The sequence below is a fragment of the Haliotis asinina genome, chromosome 4 (assembly GCF_037392515.1).
Source record: "Haliotis asinina isolate JCU_RB_2024 chromosome 4, JCU_Hal_asi_v2, whole genome shotgun sequence".
In the NCBI taxonomy this organism is placed as follows: domain Eukaryota; kingdom Metazoa; phylum Mollusca; class Gastropoda; order Lepetellida; family Haliotidae; genus Haliotis; species Haliotis asinina.
In genome coordinates, this window is record NC_090283.1 from 78,554,173 (window position 1) to 78,578,362 (window position 24,190).

The 24,190-nt window shown below is 37.5% G+C and overlaps 1 protein-coding gene across 2 annotated transcripts in view; it reads right to left on the reverse strand.

Moving 5' to 3' along the window:
• LOC137281939 (run domain Beclin-1-interacting and cysteine-rich domain-containing protein-like) overlaps nucleotides 1–23,025 on the reverse strand; it is a 61,373-nt gene extending 38,348 nt beyond the window's left edge. For both annotated transcript variants that reach the window (XM_067813668.1, XM_067813667.1), the window contains exons 1-3: nucleotides 22,954–23,025; nucleotides 17,902–18,055; nucleotides 16,701–16,926 (exon numbers count right to left, since the gene is read on the reverse strand). In XM_067813668.1, coding sequence (XP_067669769.1) covers nucleotides 16,701–16,926; nucleotides 17,902–18,055; nucleotides 22,954–22,991 — 418 coding nt within the window. In that variant the 5' untranslated portion in view covers nucleotides 22,992–23,025. The remainder of the gene's footprint in view (nucleotides 1–16,700; nucleotides 16,927–17,901; nucleotides 18,056–22,953) is intronic.
• Nucleotides 23,026–24,190: the final 1,165 nt, after the last annotated feature.

A 24,190-nucleotide genomic window follows, 5' to 3' on the forward strand; every position in this document is an offset into this window, starting at 1 on the left:
CATTTTTTGTGTTAGCCTTGTTTGCAAACTTGATGTCGGTGATTAAGCGCTTCACAGTGAGATTTTGGGAAAATGGATGGGACTCAAACCCCTAGAGCACGAGATCTTGTAAAAACAGGTCCAAATGAACAAACCTAGTCATACTGACCTCTTACTAGGAGGTAATGAATGTAAATTTACCTAGCTTTGGACAATATTAATGAAGTATCAAGGGCTTTACTACAATGAACCTATGAGGAGAATAGAACCATGCAGTATCTTTGACATGACAAACACTTAACCACAGGGCTACCCCACTGCAACCCTAACACTATGTATGACAAGTAATGACTCCATAACCTAATATCAGGACTGAGATTGACCATCTGTATGGATAACGTCTTAACCATCTTAACAAACCTCTGACAGTGTATCACCATTTTAAGATTTTGTTAACTGTTATATTAGCACCATCATCACTTATGTTGTAATATCAGCCTTCTGGTGACACTTGATGGCAATGGTCTGTATATCAGAAAGGTTACAAGAACCAGATCTGGGTCAGGCAAACCAGTCAGTGATATTATGGACACTCAAATGTCCATTGTGCCTCGATAAGACATTCAATCAAATATGAGCCTGACCACTTGATCATAAACTGGGGGATATATCTTCACTGAGAACTGACTATTAGTACCCAATGCTGGTGTGTAACACAATGCACCAGTGTTAGTTATTGCAACAAGTGATTACGAGTGGTATTCTGGTTAAAATATGACAAGACAATACAAGACAATACAAGCCAGGCTAGTATGATATGACACAAGCAAGAAGACGATAAGACCACATGGTTGGGGAAGTACCAGAGACTTCCCAAGTCTATCAGAGTAAACAGGAACAACATTAGTAACTGCAGCAGATCCACTTACTATTGAAAAACACACATTCATCATGATGTTAAGGATTCAGGAAGTCATGAGCACTGGGTGACCTTGTGATTTGCAGGAGGATTTGACAATTGTTGAAACCTGTCCGTACATGACATTCAGATGAGCTTAACGGTGAAATAGATGAACATAGATCACAATTTGAGGAAACACCTTGCATGTGAGTCCCACAAACAGAGCTAGTGATGGTAGTGGCCTTACTTTACTGTTGTAAATCACTGCAACAATTTACATACTGCAATATGTTCTACAGTATATTGCATGCCATCTGTCAGTTTTATGAAACAATATATTAGACTTTCCTAAACACTTTTGATATTTCTGTCTGTCATTTTGTTAAATGTTAACTTTGGTCAGAACATGTTTAATAGTCATGCTTCATACAGGAAGGGATGGTGAGCAGTTATGCTCTTTCACCACAAGAATCAAGATACAAGTCAACCAGCAGTTTAAATCATAGTACGGAAGTGTACCTGTAATACTGTACACCTCTCGCCAGAACCTGTGACACAATATTCAGTTGCCCTCTGATCAGACAAGCTCTGCTTTATAGGTTGTGTGTAAAATACTCATAAACGGTGTTGGGCATTTCAAAGCAGACATCAGTTACATCACAAACTCACACAAATCAAACTAGCTGGGGCTGCCAATCAACTGCAGATAAGTCCCTTTAATTCCATGATCTGTAGCTCTCATGGTTTTCCAAACTAAACACCCAGACACCTATTTACACACAGCAGTCTGAAAACAATGAATCAGTTCCAAGTACACACAATAAAGTGGGCTAAACATCTAAAATATTTACATAACTATTTCTCCCAAAATCAATAGGTGTATTTTAGAATATATGTAACACTTTTTTAAATGTACATAACTGTAAGAAATCTCCAGCAAACTATATGTACACATATGTAACAAACAATATCATGGCTATAAGTAAAGTTTTTTAGTGACCTTCGCTTAAGATATATTAGCTCTCCAAATGTGAATAACAATACATGAAAGTTCCCTGTCATGTCATGGCACATTGTGACAACAATCTATGAATTGAGTGACACCCCCAACAGGGAGTTTGATATTCAGCATTATAAAAACTGACTGACTGACCTCAGCAGTAGCAAGCTGACACCAGCTGACAGCATAGAAGAAGAAACAGTCACTCGTACAATGCATGACACAACCTCTTGACAATGTCCACAATGAGGTCCCACAAAGGTCATGTCTTTTGTTTGAGCGGGGCAGATTGACCCAGTTGGACAGACTATGTGATGAAAGCACATTTTTTAAACATTACTGCTGGGAGGAATGTAGTTTCATGGGAACACTAAAGGTGAGAGGTCAGTTGTCAAATTACATGTCCAGTACCACAGTCGACTTCCCTTACCCACTGACCTCAATCACAAACACACTGACCACCGCAGTGATTATTAAGTTCATCATGAAATATCATGCTTATTATAATAATGTACACAGAGTCTGTTACTGATACAGATCATCAAGATACATAATAACTAAGTATCAATCAATTATCAAAAATCCAGACACGGTCTGACAGAAATGAATATGTTTCACATCAGTTGTCAGTGTCCTGAACATAATCTACTAGCTGCCCAAAGACCAAACTTTGTGTACTATGTGAGTAAATTAAACTTTATTCTACAATATAAGTATATCAGTATGTACAATATCATCGACGACACAGTTTTCATACTAATAATACCTTTTCCTATTGCACATTCATCCGATTAACAATAATTGCACAGAATCTTAGTCAGACTTCGCGCTGAGTTCACGCAGAAATCGGTTGCTTAAACATTTATCAGTAAGTTGTAATTGTTAATATCTTTACAATTTTCAATTTTCCTTCCTGCATGTTCAGTGATGACTAATAACTCATCCTATGTACATTCCCCATCAATAGGCAAGGCAAATGGCAAATGGCAACTATGAGACTAACTTTAACTAATATTCAATTTCAATGCAGCTTCATTAAAGATATTCATTAAAGGTCCACATTGTCTTTACAGATTCTCCAGCACTGCAAAACAGATTCAAATTTTTTTAAACTTGGATATGAATCTACGAAGTCCATAAATATGAAACACGACAAGGCACTGAATAAAAATGAGAGAAATATGTTTTATTCCTATTGCAAGACACCAAATACCAAATGAGATGTTAACATTCTGCTGCCATCAATGTATAATTGTATAATGTCAACAATTAACATCTGTTAAAAACATTTTTAATCAAAACTGTTTGCCGACCTCCTTGACATTTTGAAGAAAACCATCACTTACAACTATACCAAGTCAATTTTGCAATTTTGACTAAGAAATTGGGTATCCCTGAAAAGTCTCAGCCCAATAATAATTTCTTTGCAGGAGCAACTTACTATACAACCATTATAAAGCTGATGTCTGATGCATATTATCAACTGTCAACATACATAAAAAATTATTCTACATAGCATTCAAAACTAAAAATACAAGAAAACACTGGGTTTGTAAATATTTCTATCTTAGAGTTATGTAAATCATCAAGGTCCTAAGACATACAACAGTAAAAGCACACAGACCCTTGAACAAAGTCCAGCTAACTTTATACAATAGTAATACCTGTGCAAATGTCCCAGAAGACTGACCACATTAGAGTGATACAGAAACAAATTCTATGAGCAGTGATTACAAAAAACATTTAAAATTTTGAAAAAAACAAACATTTATTTTTCTTGCTTACCAATCCAAACAAACCAAAGAATAAGTTAAAATCAGCACTTACTCATGCATAAATACTCAATACAAACACAGCAAACATTCTAATAAAACATGTACACATACCTCCCAAGAGGGTCAACTATCCCAACTGAAGACATTTGGAGTTCGGGCTCACAGACTAAGTACATATATGCGTGTTATATGTGGTGGTGTATACAACACTATACAGACCAGTGATATTGATCAGTGTGGGGCTGCGTAGTAGGACAATAACACAAGCACGTGGGGCAGGCATGTGAGACAGACAGGAAGTCGGTTCTATTTATATACATCTGTCATGGATGAAGGATCTCGGATCAAGAAACAAACATGGGGAAGAATATTAATTTTCTTAAGACTGTGTTCATGATGAAGACTTAATGTCAGATGAAATGTATCTCTCTTAATTTTTCAGTTGATAAAAGCATGAACAGAATACATCATGACATGACGAGACACTGATTGATTTCATTGAGACAGTAATATCCAAATCAGAGAAACCTTAAACAGTCACTACAAAGCCATCACAATTATCAAGTCTTTCAAGACCTTCTCTTATGTCAAGAAAGTGACAGTGGATCTACCATCGCAGTATGCTGTCAATTGTCTTGTTCAGTTAACGTTGAAAAATGATGTAGATAAAAAGGTCACTTTGGAAGGGTTCCGTCATCTTCTCAGGAAAAATTGTGAAAACAAAGGTGACATTAAGGGACAGGTATAGACAAGTAGACGCAAAACATTTGGACAAAGACTGACATTGGGTGACATATATGTATGTGGCATGATACAAAACAACTAAATAGCAGGAATATTTGCATACAAAATGTGCCTTGCATTGTTGTTTTTGCTGTCATGTCATTTTCTAAGTATTTTTTTAATCAAGAAATTTAATGTACTTGTTTAGCATGGCTGTGACCTACCTCCTGAATGCATATTTGACATCTAATATAAGAACTAAAAAGCAGAATTGTCTGCATACAAAATGTGCCCTGCGTTGTTGTTGATATCATGTCATTTTAGAAGGAAATGTACTTGTTTAGTGTATCTGTGACCTACCTACTGAATCAATGTATTCTGTCTGTGTATCACGTTCTTGCCATTAACTTTTATTGTTTTTTTTCTCTTCAGCAGGCTGTGTCAAGCTGCTTCCTAACAACACAACATTATTTCATATCAATCAATATTTGATATCATAATCATATCAACTGTTGCGTAATTTGCTAAAACAATTATGATAAATGATAAAGGGTACAAACTTTAAACCTTCAAAACTTCACCTTCAAAACTGGTCTGACATGAAGTCAGCATACCTACGTCTCCACTTCAAATAACTCATTGGTCAAGCGTTAACCCGCTCTCACCTATCTGCACTCAAAAGCACAGCATCACTGTCAGCCCTTCATTTTTTATCAATACATTTTTAAATACACAGGCATTGAAGAATGGACCATTTTTCTGTAAACATTGAAATTCTCCTCATTTTGAAAAAAATTTTTTTTTCAAAATTGCCTAACAAAAAAATTTAGTTTAGATTCCTGATTAGACACATGTATTGCTGGACTTGAGCAAACTGTGTCAAAGGTTACACTGACTGATTGTCTGTGTTGACCCAGTTTGGCAAAGGTCTCCATGAATGTGGTGAATGTATCACACATGAAGAAATAATTCTGAATCCTAGGCCAGCACCTTACTGGATTAATACATTTGTGTCCTATATGAACAGAACATCGATAAGATCACTATAAAGACAACCATTCCCGATGTAGAAAGGACTGATTCACGGTTTTTAACCAGGAAAAATCACATCTGAGGAAAGATGATCATGTTCTGTACCCACTTGTTCCTATACCAGATAGACTGTGACCCATATCTAGTTGAGCGACAGCTGTATAACCCCCCCAACTATGTGACCCATATATAAGTCTAACCCATAGCTGTGTCCTATCTGTAAATCTGTCTATCCCTCCAGGTTGTCAGTCTGTCCTGAGACAGTGCTGATTGGATATGCTCCAGATAGTCAGCTAGGTGTGAGATATTTCTGAGTTCCCCATATTGTCACCAAATACCAACAATACTGTCCCTGACTGGCTAAAATATACTTTTCAGAAGTTTGGGTGAGCTAATTTTCCAGAGAGTAGTGAGTGAAAAAACAAGGCTAAAGATATGGTGGGTAACTTCCAGGAAACATAACCCATGTCTTGAGTGGGCAGATCTAAGGATTAGGTTAAATTTCTTTTCAAAACAGTAGAGTGAATGTTACTTAGAAACATGTACATATTGTTTTAGAGCTGTTTATCTTCAAGGTAACCACAGTTTATCTTGGGATAATCTTTTCCTCCATAACATCACTTGATTAGGAGTTCATTTAAGTGGCCTGAGAAGAGCATGTGTTTAAGTTGCAAACTGACACTGAACCCTCACATATATATTTGAGATGGCAAATGCACAGGTTAGAGTTATCTTCAATATCAGTTTGTGGAGGAAGGCCACTTTATTTTGCGTCCCACAATGATGTCCCAACATGTTCATCAGCTGTTTCTTCCACTACACACAGTGTATTTGAAGAAAAACACTGAAGGTCCACGTTGCCTTGGAGTATTTCTCTCTCTGACCATAAGGCTATGAAGATGCTCGATCCAGAGAGCTGCCACACTTCCATTTGTGCCATTTGACAAGGTGGAAGAAGTTTGGGCCAAGACCGATGGCAAAAGACCTGCTGAGAAGAACCAACACCTGAACCATGACATCACGGGTGCCTTTCACATGGACCATCTGGAGGGGTACCAGCACAAAATCAACAAGTCGGCTCTGAAGAAACACCCAAACATCTATGAAGTCATACATCTTCTGAAGAGGAAGCAGTCAATGACAGAAGTGAAGCTACACAGTTGCAGAGCAACTGGCACGAGCCTACAAGAAAGAGTAGATGCCTGCCTCTGAGCCCTGAAGGACGATCTTGTGAACAACATTATAAGGGACATCCCCTACAAAGACCATGAGTCAGAAATGCTCAAACTTTCATACACTAATAGTACACTGACAGTAGTCTACTACTGTGATAAAACCTGCAATAGGCTTATATAGTGTTAATGTGGGAATGATGATTAAATGCTGAATAAAAATAAACACATTTGAATAGACATGAAAATGTGTAAATAACTTTATGTATATTTTCATATGTGCATATTCATATTAATCCTGATTTCCTTAGAATTTATGTCAGCCTCTGAGAGAGGCGCCCCACGTCTACCATAACACTGCATTGCAAGTACTGCCAAGGCTACACTCATTCAATGAAAGAAACATCATGAATTTAGCTTCCACAGCCATGAACTGCCAGAATGTCTCCCAGTACTGAGGCAGTACTGCTGCCACATCAACAATCATTTTATGACCCACACTGTGCACAATGATGTGTTAGTTTTGTAAAGCTATGTGACTCATCAGCCTAGTATGGGATGTCGATGAGATAAAGTAATTATACTGAAATAATGCAACTGTGACAAATGTCTGGAAGGATAAATTAACTAGATAAATTGATCTGATTAATATTGTGTCAGCATGTGATATCAGAAGGAAGGTGAAAATATATAACCTTATCAGACATACTCATGCATTGTTTCAATGACTTGGTCCGATGATACTGGATCGATTTTAATATTACCAAATCAAAAACAATGTTGGTCAGGTTAGTGAGTGACTTAGTGACTATCGTACCATGACTCTTTCCTTCACAGCAAGGAACACAGGAGTTGACCTGGCCATCAGCATGACAGGCAAACACTTAACCACTAGACTACCCCACTCTAACTGTAAACTAGCCCAACTCTTATTGTGGACTATATTGACTCCCTACTGAGAACTACCCTAACTCTATCCTACTGTGGTATGCCTCGTATTGATTTTCGTAGCATAACTGAACTCATTGTTTCTGGTATTTTCTGATACCAATCTACCAGGGTTATGTTTCATGAAGCAACCTTTACTAAGGCAAACCGAAACTCCCATTCTTTAACACTGCATTAAGATACCTTAGACTTAGGTAACCTTAGTGCAGTGTTAAAGAATGGGACTTAGTTAAGGTTGCTTTGTGAAAGGAGCCCCTGGTCAAAAAGGGCAACACATTCAGATTTCAAAACACAGAATAAACTGAAACATGTTTGTTCAATGTGAACAGTCAGAATGTTTCATAAATGCATTAAGAAAGCTGAGGAATCAAGAAAGTCTTGCTGACTTAAACCAGACAATCAATATTGGTTTGGATTTCTAATATGAACCTTACCTGACAGCTGACAAGCCTGGGCTCTGTCTCTTCTAGTTATGTTACAAGAACCAGGAACTCGTTTACGTCCTATCTGGTAACACTTACTGCATTTGTAATGCGGAACATACAAATAACAAAAACAGCATGTCCTTCCTGATCTCATCTTCATGTCAATACCCAGAGCTTCAGGCAAGCTTAGGCAAATACATCAGCATTACATGATTCATTTTGAGTAACTTAGCAGGAAAAGTTGAAAACCCAAACAGTGCAACAACACTACATAATATTACTAACTCAGTGTGTATGTTTCTGTATTTCCGTACATGTATATGTTTAGCAATTAAATGGACGTAACAACTCTAGAAAGCAAAAGTTACCAAGTTTAGGACTTACATTTCTAATATGAACCTTACCTGTCAGCTGACAAGCCTGGGCTCTGTCTCTTCTATACTGTTATGTTACGAGAACCAGGAACTTGTTTACGTCCTATCTGGTAACACTTACTGCATTTGTGATGCAGAACATACAAATAACAACAACATGAAAGCAAAAGTAGAAACAAACTAAAATTTACCAAGTTTAGGACTTTTCAAGACATTTTGAAGATACACCTGCGCCACGCCCCTTGTAAATCCCATTCTTCAACATGGACTTATGCAAAACATCTCGATAAAATGAATAAGTTCCCATGCCGTAATTTGGATGTACACTAGGCAAAGAGATGTAACGCCTGTAACTCCCATGCTTTAATATTAACTTGTGTTTGTTAATCACAGAGAAAAGATGATTGTAGCTGAAGCATTTACTCGGACAGGATGATGCAACTCCATTGCTTTAGTGTGGCCTTATGTTAGTCGTTGATAGAAGATGGTCATAACTCTCATGCTTTAATACAGACTTACGATAGTCATAGAGTCAACTTGATCAGGATTCCTGTATCATAAAAAATATCAATGGTTCTCAAAGCTAAAAATGATTGTACCACAGGCATTTTCTAGATACGGTTATAGAAAAATAAGTGGTAAGACCCACACAGAAATATAACTGCTTCTAGGGATATACCAAAAGAAACAATTCCATTTATATTTCATCACCAGCTTTGAATCACACTGTGGGAGGAAATCTCAGAATAATCAAAGGAACACAGTCGTGAAATGATGTTCCCTTATTTGTTTCTTTAAGTATATAACATTCAGATCATAATATATGCAGCAAACAACTTTTGCACACATCCATTTTATACAGTTACTATGGTGACACATGTACTGTTCTGTTCCTACTAGCAAAATCATGTGGCAACAACCAAATCTCATTACATCCGCTTCAACAAAACACAACATATTACATATCAACCTTAAAAAGTATTAATCAGAAAAATCACTTGAATTTGATTCTGGAGGAAGCATCAACAGACCTATGATTTCTAGATGATGGATTCATATTCACCGTGTCTCCACCAGGAAGTATGATAATCTCTAAATCTGATTCTACCTTGTTAATGAGTGTAACAGAGATAGCTGTACACCTCAAGACATGATCACCTGTCACCTCTGCTTATTTGTTAATCATAAACCTATTCACGTTTTACACCTGACTGTTCACAGCTGAATAATTGGTCCATAAACAAATCCTAAAGTCAGTTGTCAGGTGCCCCTGTACAAGGGTCAAGCAATCAGACTCTATCAGCTTATGATGAATTTGATCAAACGGATCACACATGTGAGGAGACACATTGCTGAAAATTACACTCCTAAAACAAAATCAATTCATTTTTCATACAAACTTTACAAAGCCCAAATCAAGTTGTATTTTACATTCTAAAAAGAAAGTCTGAGAAAAACACTAGAATCTTGCATTATACTGAAGGCACTTCAACGTGTGTTTTAGCACAGGTGACAAAACAAGACACTATATACCAATACCACCATGTCACATTCCAGTTGGTCTCAACTTTCAACACCTGGAAACCATGGCAACCTCATATTAAGCACAATCCATTTCATCCACATAATCTGTCAAGTATTCCAGCCCAAAGACCAAATACACCCTTCTTAGGTCCAAACAGAATTCCAGTGTTCTAAACCCTTTGTAAATAAAATTGAAATTATAAAATAAAATATTATCTATCTGAAACATTTGCAACCTAAACAGTATGGTTTGACAGTTGTTCATAGCTGTACAACAGTGCAATGTAAATAGCTCATTGTTCAATGTTTTCCAATTCCATAAACATGTACATCAAAACAGTTCTCTATTATAAATTTTCTAAACCAGTTTACATGATGATAGTTTGTCATCTGCATAAAGCGACCTGCTGCTAGGCTGTCCTCAGGAACAACTCACCTGGCAGGTAGAACATTTGGAGTTACATCGAAGGTGCATACATTAGCTGTAGGACGTTTAAAGTGGGCAACCCAAATCTAATTTGTCACGGTCCACACTGCTCTGTGAGTAAAGCTGACAACACTACTCACAGATCTGTATATTTCACCTCATCTGTGAGGTGTAGATAGATATACAGGTGTCAGTTCAGCCTCAGTTAAGATCCGTTAAACATGGCTAGTCTGGGACTTGTGAACAGTAACAGGCCAGTCTCTACAGTCAAATGCTAGCCCTCACAATCAGAACTGATATGCAGTATTTATTTATGTTACAGTGACTTAGAAACCTGATGGCGTGAGTCACAAGGATTCTGTCCTGGCCTGGGTCAGTTCATGCCGCCTATCACTGGATTTTCTGGCCCAGACTTGATCATTTACAGACTGATGCCATACAGCTCACTCCACACACAATAATATACTGACCAGAAAAAGAAATACAACTCTGACTTTTTGTCATGTTTCGAAAAAGAAGACATAAACATGATCATTTACTCTTATGAGATTTCATTTTAAAAAAAAATGTGTTTCTGTTGCTGTTGAGTATGCAAACAAACGTCTACATACAGATGGTCAAACGTGTTTGCAGATGACAGAAGACATATATATCGACACCTTACCTCCACAAGGTGAAGTTTACACATGGTTACATAATACTCCACAAATGCAAACATTATGGTTATCTCCAAAGAGAAAAAGAACTGACCTAATCCATGGACCTCCACTATGTAGGAGCAGGCAACATCACACACCTCAGCCTAACAAGAAAAACACACATCCAGCCTGGTATGAGGTCACACACATCACACATGAATGACCACCAACTTGATCTACATTCCATGAACCTTACCCTCTGTTCACCGTAGGAAGTCAACCAGTGCCCTTCAGCCAAATCTGATCACACTATCAGGGCATGAGGCAGTTGTACAGGGCCTTCTTACACATATCAAGCAGTCTAGGCAAGAAAACAGTCATAAATATCAACACCCTGCACCTGACAAGGCCGCACCTGACACGGGTAATCTTCACTACAAACAAAGGCTGGACTAAGTAACAGTATAAATGCAGGTTGTTGCTTTCACCTGTTAAGTGATGCTTTCACCTGTTAAGTGATGCTTTCACCTGTTAAGTGATGCTTTCACCTGTTAAGCACTACCTGGTAGCCAGCATCAAGTATCATTACTTTCAGTAAAGTGAGTGTTTCTGAATCCGATATATCAACACCTGTGTCTACTGAAAACATCATCAAGGGACACATCAAGGGCTACAAATGCATACACTTCCAACAGAGTGAAAATGTACTTCATTTATCATTTACACTTGTATTTTGAATAGGCACAGATGACTAACATGGAGAAAACAAACTTTTTCCCTTTACTGTAGTGAATCAGTCAACACATGGATTCTTTAATGAATAAATTATTCATCAGAGAACACATGGCAATATTGTAGTTACATCAAGGTATGTTAGCTGAAGGAATCTAAATGCAGGGGGATGCTGGTCCTAGATGTTTGCAACTTCAGTGAAACTGATCAGCATGTACCTGATGCTGACAAACCTTGAAACATAGGAAGTGGGATTCAAACCCAGGAAATTTGGTTGCACAAGACAACCGGGCCAATCACCAACCCATCAACGTCAAGTACTGCATATCACACTGACCAGTGACACTGACCAAAGTGGTTAAAGTATCTGCTTGTCACCCTGAGTACCAAAGTTCGATTCTCACATGGGTACAATACATAGAATCTCCATTTTGCCAGAATATTACTAAAACAACTTAAAACAATGCTTACTAACACTCTTGTTCATAAAATTGATTACTAAAGTAAGGATAACAAGAACTTTGCATAATGTTAATAACTGTATAAATTAAATAAACAATTAAATCTAACCATTTCATCTATCTGTTTTTGCCAAAGTATCTGTTTGAAAATAAATAAAAGCTATAAAATGGAAAAAAATGAAATAAGAAATAAATATACTCACTTAAATCACAATTTAAACAATATTTCAATTTGATCATAACACATGCATGATAAATATATCGGGTTATGACATGATCCCTATACAAAAGATTGCATCAGATATGAGAATGAGACTGCATGAAGGACAATGGATTGATGAGACAAAGTATACAAGCATCTTCCCCGCAATATCACACCAGCTGTGCCATGCCGAGTCACACCATCACACAAGACGTGTTTAATTCCCCACAATCGTGACAGAGTGGCTATGAATTTATATTCCCCCATTACATGGTCTGAGTCAGTACTTGACAAAATGTTATTGAGTGCTAACAGCTGATACACAAAAGCATCAATAAACATAAACTTCACGTATCCATTTTCAAAATATTTCATCCATTTTGTACTAAATGCTATACTAAATGTGACAGTTTTGATAAGGTTCAGATGATTTTAGTCTTAATGTTTACCTATTGATATTGATCAGCTGCCCTCAAAGCAAAAACCTTATGTCAACTATGCATGGTAGTCAAAGTGGGATTCAAACCCATAATCAGCGAACTGTGATGCTTTTGACAACTGTCCCCTCCATTACTGTATTAACATGAAAATCCTACTTCCAATGAATATTTATTGGATGATATTTGATGTAGGACTAGGACCAAATATCAGAAACCAAGATGGTCCTCATAAATCCCTTTACATATAATTTAACGCTTAACTTTCTTCATTCAGGTGTGTAATACTTAAAGATCACATATACTCTAGGAGGGGTACAAATACATAAATCATTTATTGACATCACTATAAATGAATCCATGTCATCAAAACTACTCATTTCAACACTTAATTGCCTTAACTCAACCATATTGACAACAGTGCACAATTCTCTCCTGTGAACAAAATTTCAACCTATCAGAGGGGCACCACTCCATGACGCAACGTGAGGCATAACTATGTGGGTTCCTCCAGTATTCATGTACATTTCCAGGAGCAGAATATCTTGCTTATTGGTTTGTCTAAATCTGAAACCGTGAAAACTGTTTTGAACAAGAGTCATCAGAAGATGACATATCCCCCCAGCCCCTACATATTTGAAAGGACATATCATCTGAAGGTTACTTGATGTTTTTTTCAGACTAAGTTTGAATCATTTCCATCGAAATCATGAAAAATATAAATGCCATGTATCTGTAAATAGCACAAAGCACCACTTCAAGATCTGCCTTATATATCTGCCATGATCTGCTGAAAAATATCAAATGGTTTTCGAGTCGTGCTCCAGAAACAAGGCCCATCTCTCCATTTTGAGACTAAGTCTGAAACGTTTCCATGAAAACCGAGAAGATAACAAATCACAAAAACCTAAACATAGCAAAAGGCACCACTTTAGGTTCTGACTGATACATCTAACAGGTTCTGCTGAAAAATATTGAACGTTTTTTTTTAGTTCTGCTCAGGAAATGAAGCCTATCCCTCCATTTTCAGACAAAGCCTGAAACGTTTCCATGGAAACGAAGAAAATAATAAATCACAAAAACCTATAAGTTCCAAAAGGCACCACTTTGGGGTCTGCAGCACATATCTATCAAGTTTCACTCACAGATTCTAAGAAGTTTTTGAGTTCAAAACCTGCATTACATGCCGGGGGGATAAAAACCCATGGTGTTTTAGACACTGACACACTGGATGCATGGATAATTTATACACAGCAATAAATATTTCAGACATATCACAGAAAATCACAGTCACTGGGCTACATTATGTACACATTTCTGCCTATCAAGTTATATATGTTTTGAAAACGCTTAATATCAATGATAATTAATAAATATTTATCAATATAGATATTAAATTCACAATTCACATATAAACATTGCAAAGTGGTAGTGCTGTTCCTTGTGTAACAATGTTCCAAGTGGACATAACTGGACATGTAGATTAACTTCATTAAGCAAGGGGTAGTGGTATGCTATATTTATAGACTTGTACTACATTTAAACAGAAAGATCTGGAACATACTGCAGACTGCTGATCCTGAGGGTGTATTTCCTCAGAGAATTTTGTAGAAATGTCTTGACATTTTTCTTGGAAATATAGGGGCAGAGAATTATTGCCTCTCATGTCACATGAAATCTCAATTTTCAAGACGACCAGCATGATCAGTATACTCTGCCTAGGATTAGAGTTGGCACTGACTGTTATTGAGAGGAGAATATTACCATTACTGTCTTTATTGCAATAATCACTAGATTATTACCATTTATTACTATAATATTACCATTCAGTTTCTACTGCCACTTGTTTTCTTTTTCGCCATAATTGCACTTTTATACCGATTTATGGACCTAATTTTACAATGCCATTGTAAATTGCACCAAATTTGTTGATGGTTTCAAACTAAGTTCTTTTACGGACTGATTCTTGAACAGCTTGTAAGTTTAAATTTGGGAATAAACTTAAAAACATTACAACAGAGAGATTACGAGATGGAAAAAACTCATCTAATGGATCACACTAGTTCATATGTAGAATTTTTAATGCATATGGAATTTTTATACACATAAAGAATAATTAATCCTATCAATTATTTGACATTAGATAATCAATTAATATTCTCCAACACATTTGAGTCAATATCATGGTACTAAAATCTCCAAGCGGTGACACCTTTGTTCACCTGGTGCTAAATTGAAGGCAATGTGTAAAAGTTTAACACCTTTTCCAGGTAGATTCCACTGCCAGGCTTACTTGGCATCTGTGAACAGCTCGTGAACCGTGTGTTTTTCAAGCGCCTAAGCTGCCTGTGTTCAGTGTATCCAAAGAGGTACATAAGGGAGATAACCCCTCAAGATGTCGGGGAATCACATGAAGAGTCATAAAATCTCTTTGGAACACTTGAATCTGCAAGTCCACTGTGCCACATAAATAACTGATTTACTGCCCAAGCATATTAAAATATGTTTGTGTATGTGACAGGTTGCTGCTGGTATTAATGTGCTACAATAATGAGATATCGACACAGCTTGGCAGGATGCCCCTCTCACACAAGAAATACTGTATCTAAGCCAGCCAGCACTTGTTTTACCCCTCACTACACCAGACTGTGTAGGAAGAAGTATCAGGGATTTAAAGGAAGCAAATTGTCAAATTACACAACAATATAGATTAGTGTATCCACAAAACAGTCCAAAAACAGTCCAAATACTTCTTGTATCAAGTAAAAATAAGTTATCACTGAGTCTGCTACTAGCCGGATTATGGTATCATTTTATCATTTACTGTAACAATGTGATGATCATGTTACACAACACAATAACAGTTACTGAATTAAAATAATATTTAAGAAATACAGTTCGTTCTACCACCATGTTTAGTGTAATAAAGCACACTTTCGCCCTAAACAAGCTTCCTTGTGCTTTAACTATAATAGTTCAGGGCGAAAGTGTGCTTTATTACACTATACATGGTGGTAGACCGAACTGTATTTCTTTTCTAAGATGCCGTATCTAATAATTTCTAAGCTTAAATTCGATTAATCTATGGCAGAAAACAAACAACGGTGTCTGTGAACTAAATTAAGAATCCTCGCACGGGGTTGGCTGTGATGAACAGTTTGGTGACAGTTTATGTTTAGGTTAAATATCTTCTCTAGATCATTTTTATATTACATCTGTGATTCTCTTAAGCCTTACAAGGCAACATGACCGTCTCATTTCTACTACCAATGAAAGTTTAGATCAGTTCATTCAGTCAAAGCTGACTAGTCATGTGACATTCCACGATTGCATTGTGGGAATGTAAACACTGAAAACACTACCGTGTCTCTTTAAAGTTTTGAGTCGAACTATGAGGCATTTTATCCTTTGGAAAACATAAACATAATGTTTCCACCAGTGATGTGTGATGCAACTGCAAACCATGAAACGGGATGCGACGAAGCAGTTTCCTGTGGGAGGCTGTACAAGGCGATGGCAACTGACATCCATCATGACCTCGGTAACATTGTGACGTAATGTCAAAAATGTTCGATTACGAGGGAGCAGACTGGAATGGCGCAGTCACGTCAACATATTGTGCTGTGATGCAAAAAGTGCACATTATCGTCTGATAAAGTATTGTCGGCGCCTTTGATCTTTCGTCAAAGCATCTTAGAATATATAGTATTAACAGTAATATCTAAGTTTCTGGGACCCCAGCTATGCAGGCCAGGACCCTTGAAAATCAAGAGAATGAGTCCCAGGGATCTTCAACTACATGACTTTAGGATCACCATCACAGTTTTATCTTATGATGCAACTGGGGATCAAACCATGGGTTCTATGCTCTCCTAGCAGACACGCCATCTACTAGGCTACAAAGACAGCCTCTGAGGGCATGGGACACTCACACTGTTAGATGTACTCACCATAGTAGAAGTTGTGAAGATGGTTGGTGTTTCTGACCAAAACCTCCAGCTGTGCAGACAACATGTGATCGTGGAGACTGTCTCGCAGCCATGTGATCCCCTTCCCAGAGTCCTCGCAGGTCTGCGACAGCTTGTTGAGCCGCTCAATGCTTGGTGCCAGCACTGGACTCAGCCATTTCAGTCCCTGAACGAAGTCCCAGTAGTCAGAATCACTGGGGAAGTGGCTCTACAACACAAACATCATCAATGTAGGCAAAACATCAACAATGGCTTCACATTACATACTTATACCTTTAAAATCTTCGTTTTAGGTCTGGCCACTTCAATCTGGGTTTACACAAAACTTCAGGCCTTCAGTCATCATCTAAATCATCACATAAAGACTTGCATCTACAACTTAGCACCTGCATCAGCACGATAGGATCCACTGACTGATAATATCAAAATTTCAAGGTATTTTCATTCTATCAGCTTAAAATATCACTAAGACAGTATAGCTGATAATGATATTACTGCCATCAGATTTTTATTTACAACACATACAAACTGGGACAATATTTTGTCACATCTTTTTCATGATCTATCAACCCAAATAGAGATTTATCATGATAAAAAGAAATCCTGTACAATGCATTTTCCAAGCTTCAGCTTGTTGCAAATTGGACCTAAAAATAATAACTGACAATGTACTCATTAAAAACAACATATCCTTGATTGCCAGTAAGTGTCTGGTAATGCCAATGTGCGGATTCTTGGCCGAGTCGATGGTACTCTTGTTTATTCGTAAACAGAGACTGTTCAGTAAACTGGCTAAATTTACACACGGAAAGAATACACGAATTGCTGCTCATGTTTTACGTCAAGTTCAAGTGAAAAAAATATTTCAGTTCTCCTTTTCGTTAGTTGTACTTGAACAAGACCAGAATGTTTTCGAAGTGTGTTTTTTCAAAAAGCATACGACTACTTGATTTTTTGTAATCACACAATTCACACACAATGAATTGAATTCAAGAGATTATATCAATTTTTTCATCCAAATGTTTGAGTGATACCAACAACAAAAAAAACAAAATGAAAAATAATTGGGTAAATCAGTATTTTCTACATATTTCACATGAATATGAAACCTGGAGCACTGCTGCTGCTAGGTGAATAAACAACACTTAGAAACAAACACTATACAAATCATGTCAAGCCTTACCTGTGCTGGTCGGATTCTGTGTCTGAGGATCTGGTCGACATGGTTACAGACACGGTTCAGACCGCCATACGTGTTCCAGACATTGGTACTGTGCGTTGCCAGCAGACCTTCGATTGTTGACTTTAATCCAATAAGCAGTTCATGGTGTGTGGATCTGAAGTGACAACACAATAAAGGTGACGTATGTCCTCTCCATAACAGACTGTCAACAGTATCATCAAGAACAGAAGTGAAGTGATCAGTTGTTACACAAGGTTTGTTGTTGCTCAGTATCAGGCCATGTCAGTCTTTGTTCATTTTCTACACATCGTTATGCCAATATATCTAATGATATCATCACATCACAATGCTGCACACTGATTGGACAGCTACAGTTATCAAATCCAATTCAGATCATCATTTACTAATACTGCATCTATACATTGTTACAAGACAGTGTTGTAAATAAGAAAGTATGGTATGGATTTACAGCTTTTTTATGTCTCTGGGCTACTTCCTGCCCTCGTATGATTTACGAGCAATGTATATAGTATGCACAGGAGGCCAGTGAGACAGTATTACAGACTGAGATGCACAGAGATCAAGGAAGTTAAGTGATATGTATTGATTGAGATTTACACAGTTCAAAAGGATTAAGTGGCACGTTTATCTAATAGATAAACACAGCGATATTACAGATTGGCGAGTACAGAGTATTCACAAGAGGTAGGTATACACTGATAAACATTGATAGAACATACCTAGCGAAGAGACATGTTGTAAATAACAAAGAAGCTGTAAATTCCTACTTAAGTTGCTATATGTCCTTCAAACATCAGAGACTGTTATACACTGTTTCTGTAGGAGGCACCACAGCCATAAGGATTGTTACAGAATTTCTAGCAACATATCTTCATGTATATAAGGGGACCTAGCAATTGTCTTGTACCTCCAGTTACTGGCATACCAGCATTGTGTGTAAGGATCAGTATATCCTGCCTTGCCGATAGACACACAAGGCTCGAATTAAGAGATGTTAACCTACTTGCACCAGGCGCAACATCAGATCAAAATCTTGTTGCATCATGCACAGATGCACTGCTTTTATTGCAAGAAAGAAACATGCGTTTGAATTATTTGATTTTTTTTCTGAAGCTTACCCACTCAAAACTTGACATGCACCTGGTGCAAGTTACACTAATCACTAGGTTGCACTTTGTAATATTGGGTTGCACCAGTGCAAGTAACAAAGCACTAATTCAAGTCCTGATACAGGTTAGAGATAGGTGAATATTACCATCACAGTCTTTGTCGCTGAAATAGCAGCTCTTGTATAATACAAATATACACACAGACTGTCTTAATGTTTCATTGTCATGCATGTCAATCCAATACAGCATATATAACATATGGAAATATCTGAATTTGTTCAACACAACAGTCAGAAGTAAGCATCATCACACATTAACCTTGACGATGACAATAGCAAATGTGCTCAGGGGTCATAGTCCATTGCAGAGGGGTCAGAGCCCAAGCTTCCATATGGATTATCACTGTGAAAGGTAATCAGCAGATCCTATCATAAGCTAAGGGGCATAACAAATCTTCAATCCTGTAAAAAGGGAGGAGGTAATAGGTGCTGGCAAATAGTCGTGGGATACACAAGAAATGGGCTTCACATATCATAGCCATGTGGGAAGTCAAACCCACGTCGTTTGTGTGAGTGACTGAGTTTAGTTTTATGCTGCGCTCAGCAATATTCCAGCTATATGGCTGAGGTCTATAAATAATTGAGTCTGGACCAGACAATGCAATGATAAACAGCATGAGCAGCAATCTAACAATTGGGAACCAAGTCAGTGAGACTGACCACCTGATCTCTTTAGTCAGCTCTTATGACAAGCATAGTCACCATTTATGGCAAGCAAGGGTTGCTGAAGGCCTATACTACCCAAGACCTTCACTTTACTTTGGCGTGACCAACGACAGCTTAAACCACAAGGTCCCCTATTGCTCCACACATGCTTGTAAATAACTAAGTCTGAAGTGGTCAATCATCTGATTCCATTATTGTCTATGTACAATGACATCTCAATCAAAGACGTCAAACTTGACCTTCCAATCTATCCGGCCACCTCAAGCAGCAAGGGTTGGTATAGGGACATATTTCTTATCTTATGTAAATGTTGGAGGACTATGATGAAAAGAGATTACACATATACTGCACCAAGTTGTTTGATGTCACAGTGATCAATACCTATGAGTCATGTACACTGTTCAACATAATGCAATCACTTGGAATTTTCTGTTAAAGAAACTCATGAAATATTGAAAAGTAGTTAAATATCTTCACTTTGTTCCTTCTTAGAACTTTACCTCAAAGTCGCATGACATACAGAAGTGGCTCACACACAAATAAGATAATACACTAGTTCTATCTAATGAATTTTATGCATGGTATTAGAAGATTAAAACGGCTAATAAAATTACCTCCTTGTGTATAATGCATCATTAGCCGAACTGAAATGATGATCTTTTGCCCCTTGTTTAGATAAAACAACAATGCATCATACTTTATCCTTGCTTCATAAAGTGTCCCAAAAGGCTAGTGACTGTTCAAAATGTGTTTACATTTACGTAGCTCTGAATAGTTAATGAGTGAGCTAAAATTTATAGTCACGTCGGCAATATTCCAGCCATATCATGACTAAAACAACTTGTAAATGCACCATAGATACATGTAAATTATAAAAACCTGTCTATGCAGGACAGAAAAACAAACTAGACTATCACAGTATTTGAGAAGTAAAACTAGCATCTATCTCTAAAATTGGATTGCAAATTCAGACAAGACAATATAAAAATGGTCTATAGATTACCAACAACTGAAGGTAGATCACCATACTAGGGACCATAGAGACCTACATCAATCCTCCAACCATTGCCAATTCAGACATATTTAGCCATATATGAAAAGACACATATTCTACGACTAAGAGGGAGGAAAGTCTAACTAGCTCTGAATAACAAACTTGAGGAAGATATAGTAATGTGAGTTTTGACCAAACACCCGATAAGGCAGCTTGAGTTGTATATTCTCCAAAGAGATGAGAGTCAAATTTGAGTTCACAATGAGCCACTGTGTGGGGTAATAATGAAGCTCTCTGAGCAGGCGCTATGGCGTTATGGTCATTATAAACACATGCATTCTTAAGATTATTATCAAGGTGACTGACAGACTATGGTGGTCTGATTTGTTCATGTGGTTGAACCTGTCGTTGTGTAATTTATGTTAATCAATGCTCATAATATCATTCACAGTTTGCCCTGACATGCAGATCAGAACGTTGGGAAATAAGGCATTCCTAAGTACTGAATTCTTAGTAAATTGTTACAATGACAATTGATTTTAATTTCTCATTTGTTTTACTACAACTGTTTCATATTAATCTATTCTTAACCCAAATACTCCCAGCTCATTTGGTAACTGGACCTGGATTCTACAAGCCTATCACAGAAGACAACAGTCATAAAGAGTCACAGGTCTCACAAGCACTCATTACTTCCTGAGAGAAGTGTTTCAAGCAGATTGATTCTGATTATGTCTCTGAACAATCCAATTCCAACTTCCTACTCTTGTTTTAATTCCTATTTGCATATAAATACATACCTACTTTTCAATGGCGATATTTCACTCCTCCTATTAAAATTGTGCAAATATGATCGTGAAGTTTTCTCAGCAAGTAAATTACTCTTCATATAGCACTATGTCATCAATATTTTCAGACGTAACAACATGCTTTAGGGTGGCAGTGTTTCATCTTGTTTCAACATGACTGGCTGCCTCAATTGTTCATGTGATAATCAAGTCAAGAACTAATGTTCTCAAGCATAAAAAATACGGTAACCCAAGGATATATCATAACTCTGGTAGATTTAATTTGATATGTGCTCCATTTTCAAACAGTGAAGTGGGGGCTTATTTGAAGCAAAAATGGACCACTGTTAGCCTGTTTAGAGCTGAAGGGGTCATTGTCGGCACAGGTACTACAGAAATGTACCCCAGGTAGCTTTCTGTATACAGAAATGTACCCTAGCCAAAGTAAATGTACAGAAATGTACCCAGTACCCTAAACAGCAGATGAGTCCACTTTTTCTCAAGCCAAAACCCAAACTGCTTTGAAGTGTTGTTCCAGATCGCCTGACTTCGAGCACTTACTGGGCATCAAAAATTGCTTTATTCACGTGGTATTCTAAAGCAATCGAAAATGGAGCTGATATTTCACAACTGACAACCGCCGAAAGTTATAATGTTGTTCCTGATGAACACGCACTGCCAAGCTGAATTTTTTCCGCAGTTTGACAGGCAGGAATAAAACTGCGTGTTCGAGATACCGGTTCCGTTGTGATCACGCTGCATAAAGTGATCGTCCTAGTGTATGATTCTGCACATTTGCTTTGGCTAGGGTACACTTCTGCATACAGAAAGGTACCTGGGGTACTTTTCTGTAGTTCCTTGTGCTGACCCCTTCAGCCTAATTAGAAACTGTGCTATGCCAGTAATATTAACTATAATATCTGATTATTTCAGGCAAAGTAAACATTTAGCAATTGTTTCCCTCAAACTAAATGCTTTACTTTTGGACATTTTAGCTAGGTCAGAATTTCTTCCACAATTTGCCTGTTGCTGAGATCTGCATTGCATTTACATTTTAAACAGTCCCAGATCATTAATGATGAGGCACAATCTGGGTTTAATATTATTTTGTTTGTTCTGCAGAGGATACGTACATGATGTGAGAGATGATATCTGAAAACTAATTAAAAATTCTCTGAGAGTGACACGAATAATGACTAACGTGAGTAATTTTCGGGAAATAGTATCGCTAGGCGTGTACAACACACTGAACATGTGACAGGTGAACTAACCTGCATCCTGTGGTAACACTGTATCACCGACCTAATTTACAATCAACAAAGGGGCACTCCCGTCAAGCAACGCGACTTTCTTTTCATTTATCACAAACCTTGGGACCATCTTTATAAAACTATATTCAGTGTCATTAGCCTTACCCTGCCTTTGGTTTCTCAAAATCACCACTGTCCGCCATTGTTTACATGGCTGACGTTCCCGTATTTACCAAGGGAGGTAACTTCAGGTACTTCACAGTGTTCCGGGTCCAGATAGACTAACAACTGGCATCTGAAATGAACATATTATATACGGGGGAAAAAGGTCATCGTAAAATATAATCTACTGAAAATGAGCCCTGAGACCTTCTCCAGTTTTAGAAGCTGTGGAAATCTAGACTTACGTGGGCTTTCTTGGATATATTTGTTCCAGAGTTTGTTTAACAGATTTTCAGGAAGTGACAGCTAAGCGGCTTGTTGCGTGTTTCGAGACCAGTACAGTTATTCTAATAATTCAGCACAGGGGACACGGTTTTCTACTTTTTTCCAACAAAGTGTAAGTCATTTTGGTATTTAGAGACTAAGGTATATCCTGTTTGAAACAAGACGCTAAACTAGAAATCTATACGAAAACGATTTGTGTTAATCCAACCATTTATTAAGAAGTGTTATAGCAATTTTTTAAAAAACCCAACACACTAACAAAACTTACAAACAGATAAAAATGCAAATTCATAATAATTGGAGTACACACTGTGGATGCAGTACAAAACTATAACCAGGAGTACAATTACAATAGCATTGTAATAGAAGTGAATACAAGTTTTGACATTAACGTCATCTACAGAAACGGAGGCATCCAGACCTATGGTGGATATCTACATTGACGACATTGTCTTGTTCCGATGTCCACGTGTAAGGCTTCATGTCTCCCAGAAAAGTCGATATTAGGCTTTATTTGTCTATCCCTTACACTTGAGGAAGACAAATAAACACACGGAAGATGGATGCAAGTCGAATTAGGAATTTGCATAGGTTATAATTATAGTCATTGATGCTTCCTCCATTAAAAACTGAGTGTTCTGGAAAGTAAAACAAGGTACCTCAACCGCTTGGGCCTTTCCGGTACTAATCAGTGATAACATGGAAAGTTCCAGCATACTGTAGTAGATATTAGGGGCGCGATTTTGCCTAAGTCACATTACATCGCTATTACAGGAGGACTACCAGTTCTATTCAGCTTACACTGTAAAGTAGAATACAGGACTATTTAGGAAGCTTGATGACTGTACCCCGGATTTTTTCCGGATTGCCACGTGACTATCATCATCGTATTTCGATCAGTTGCGTAGATAGATACTCGTGCTGTTGATCACTGTATTGTATGGCCCGGACACGA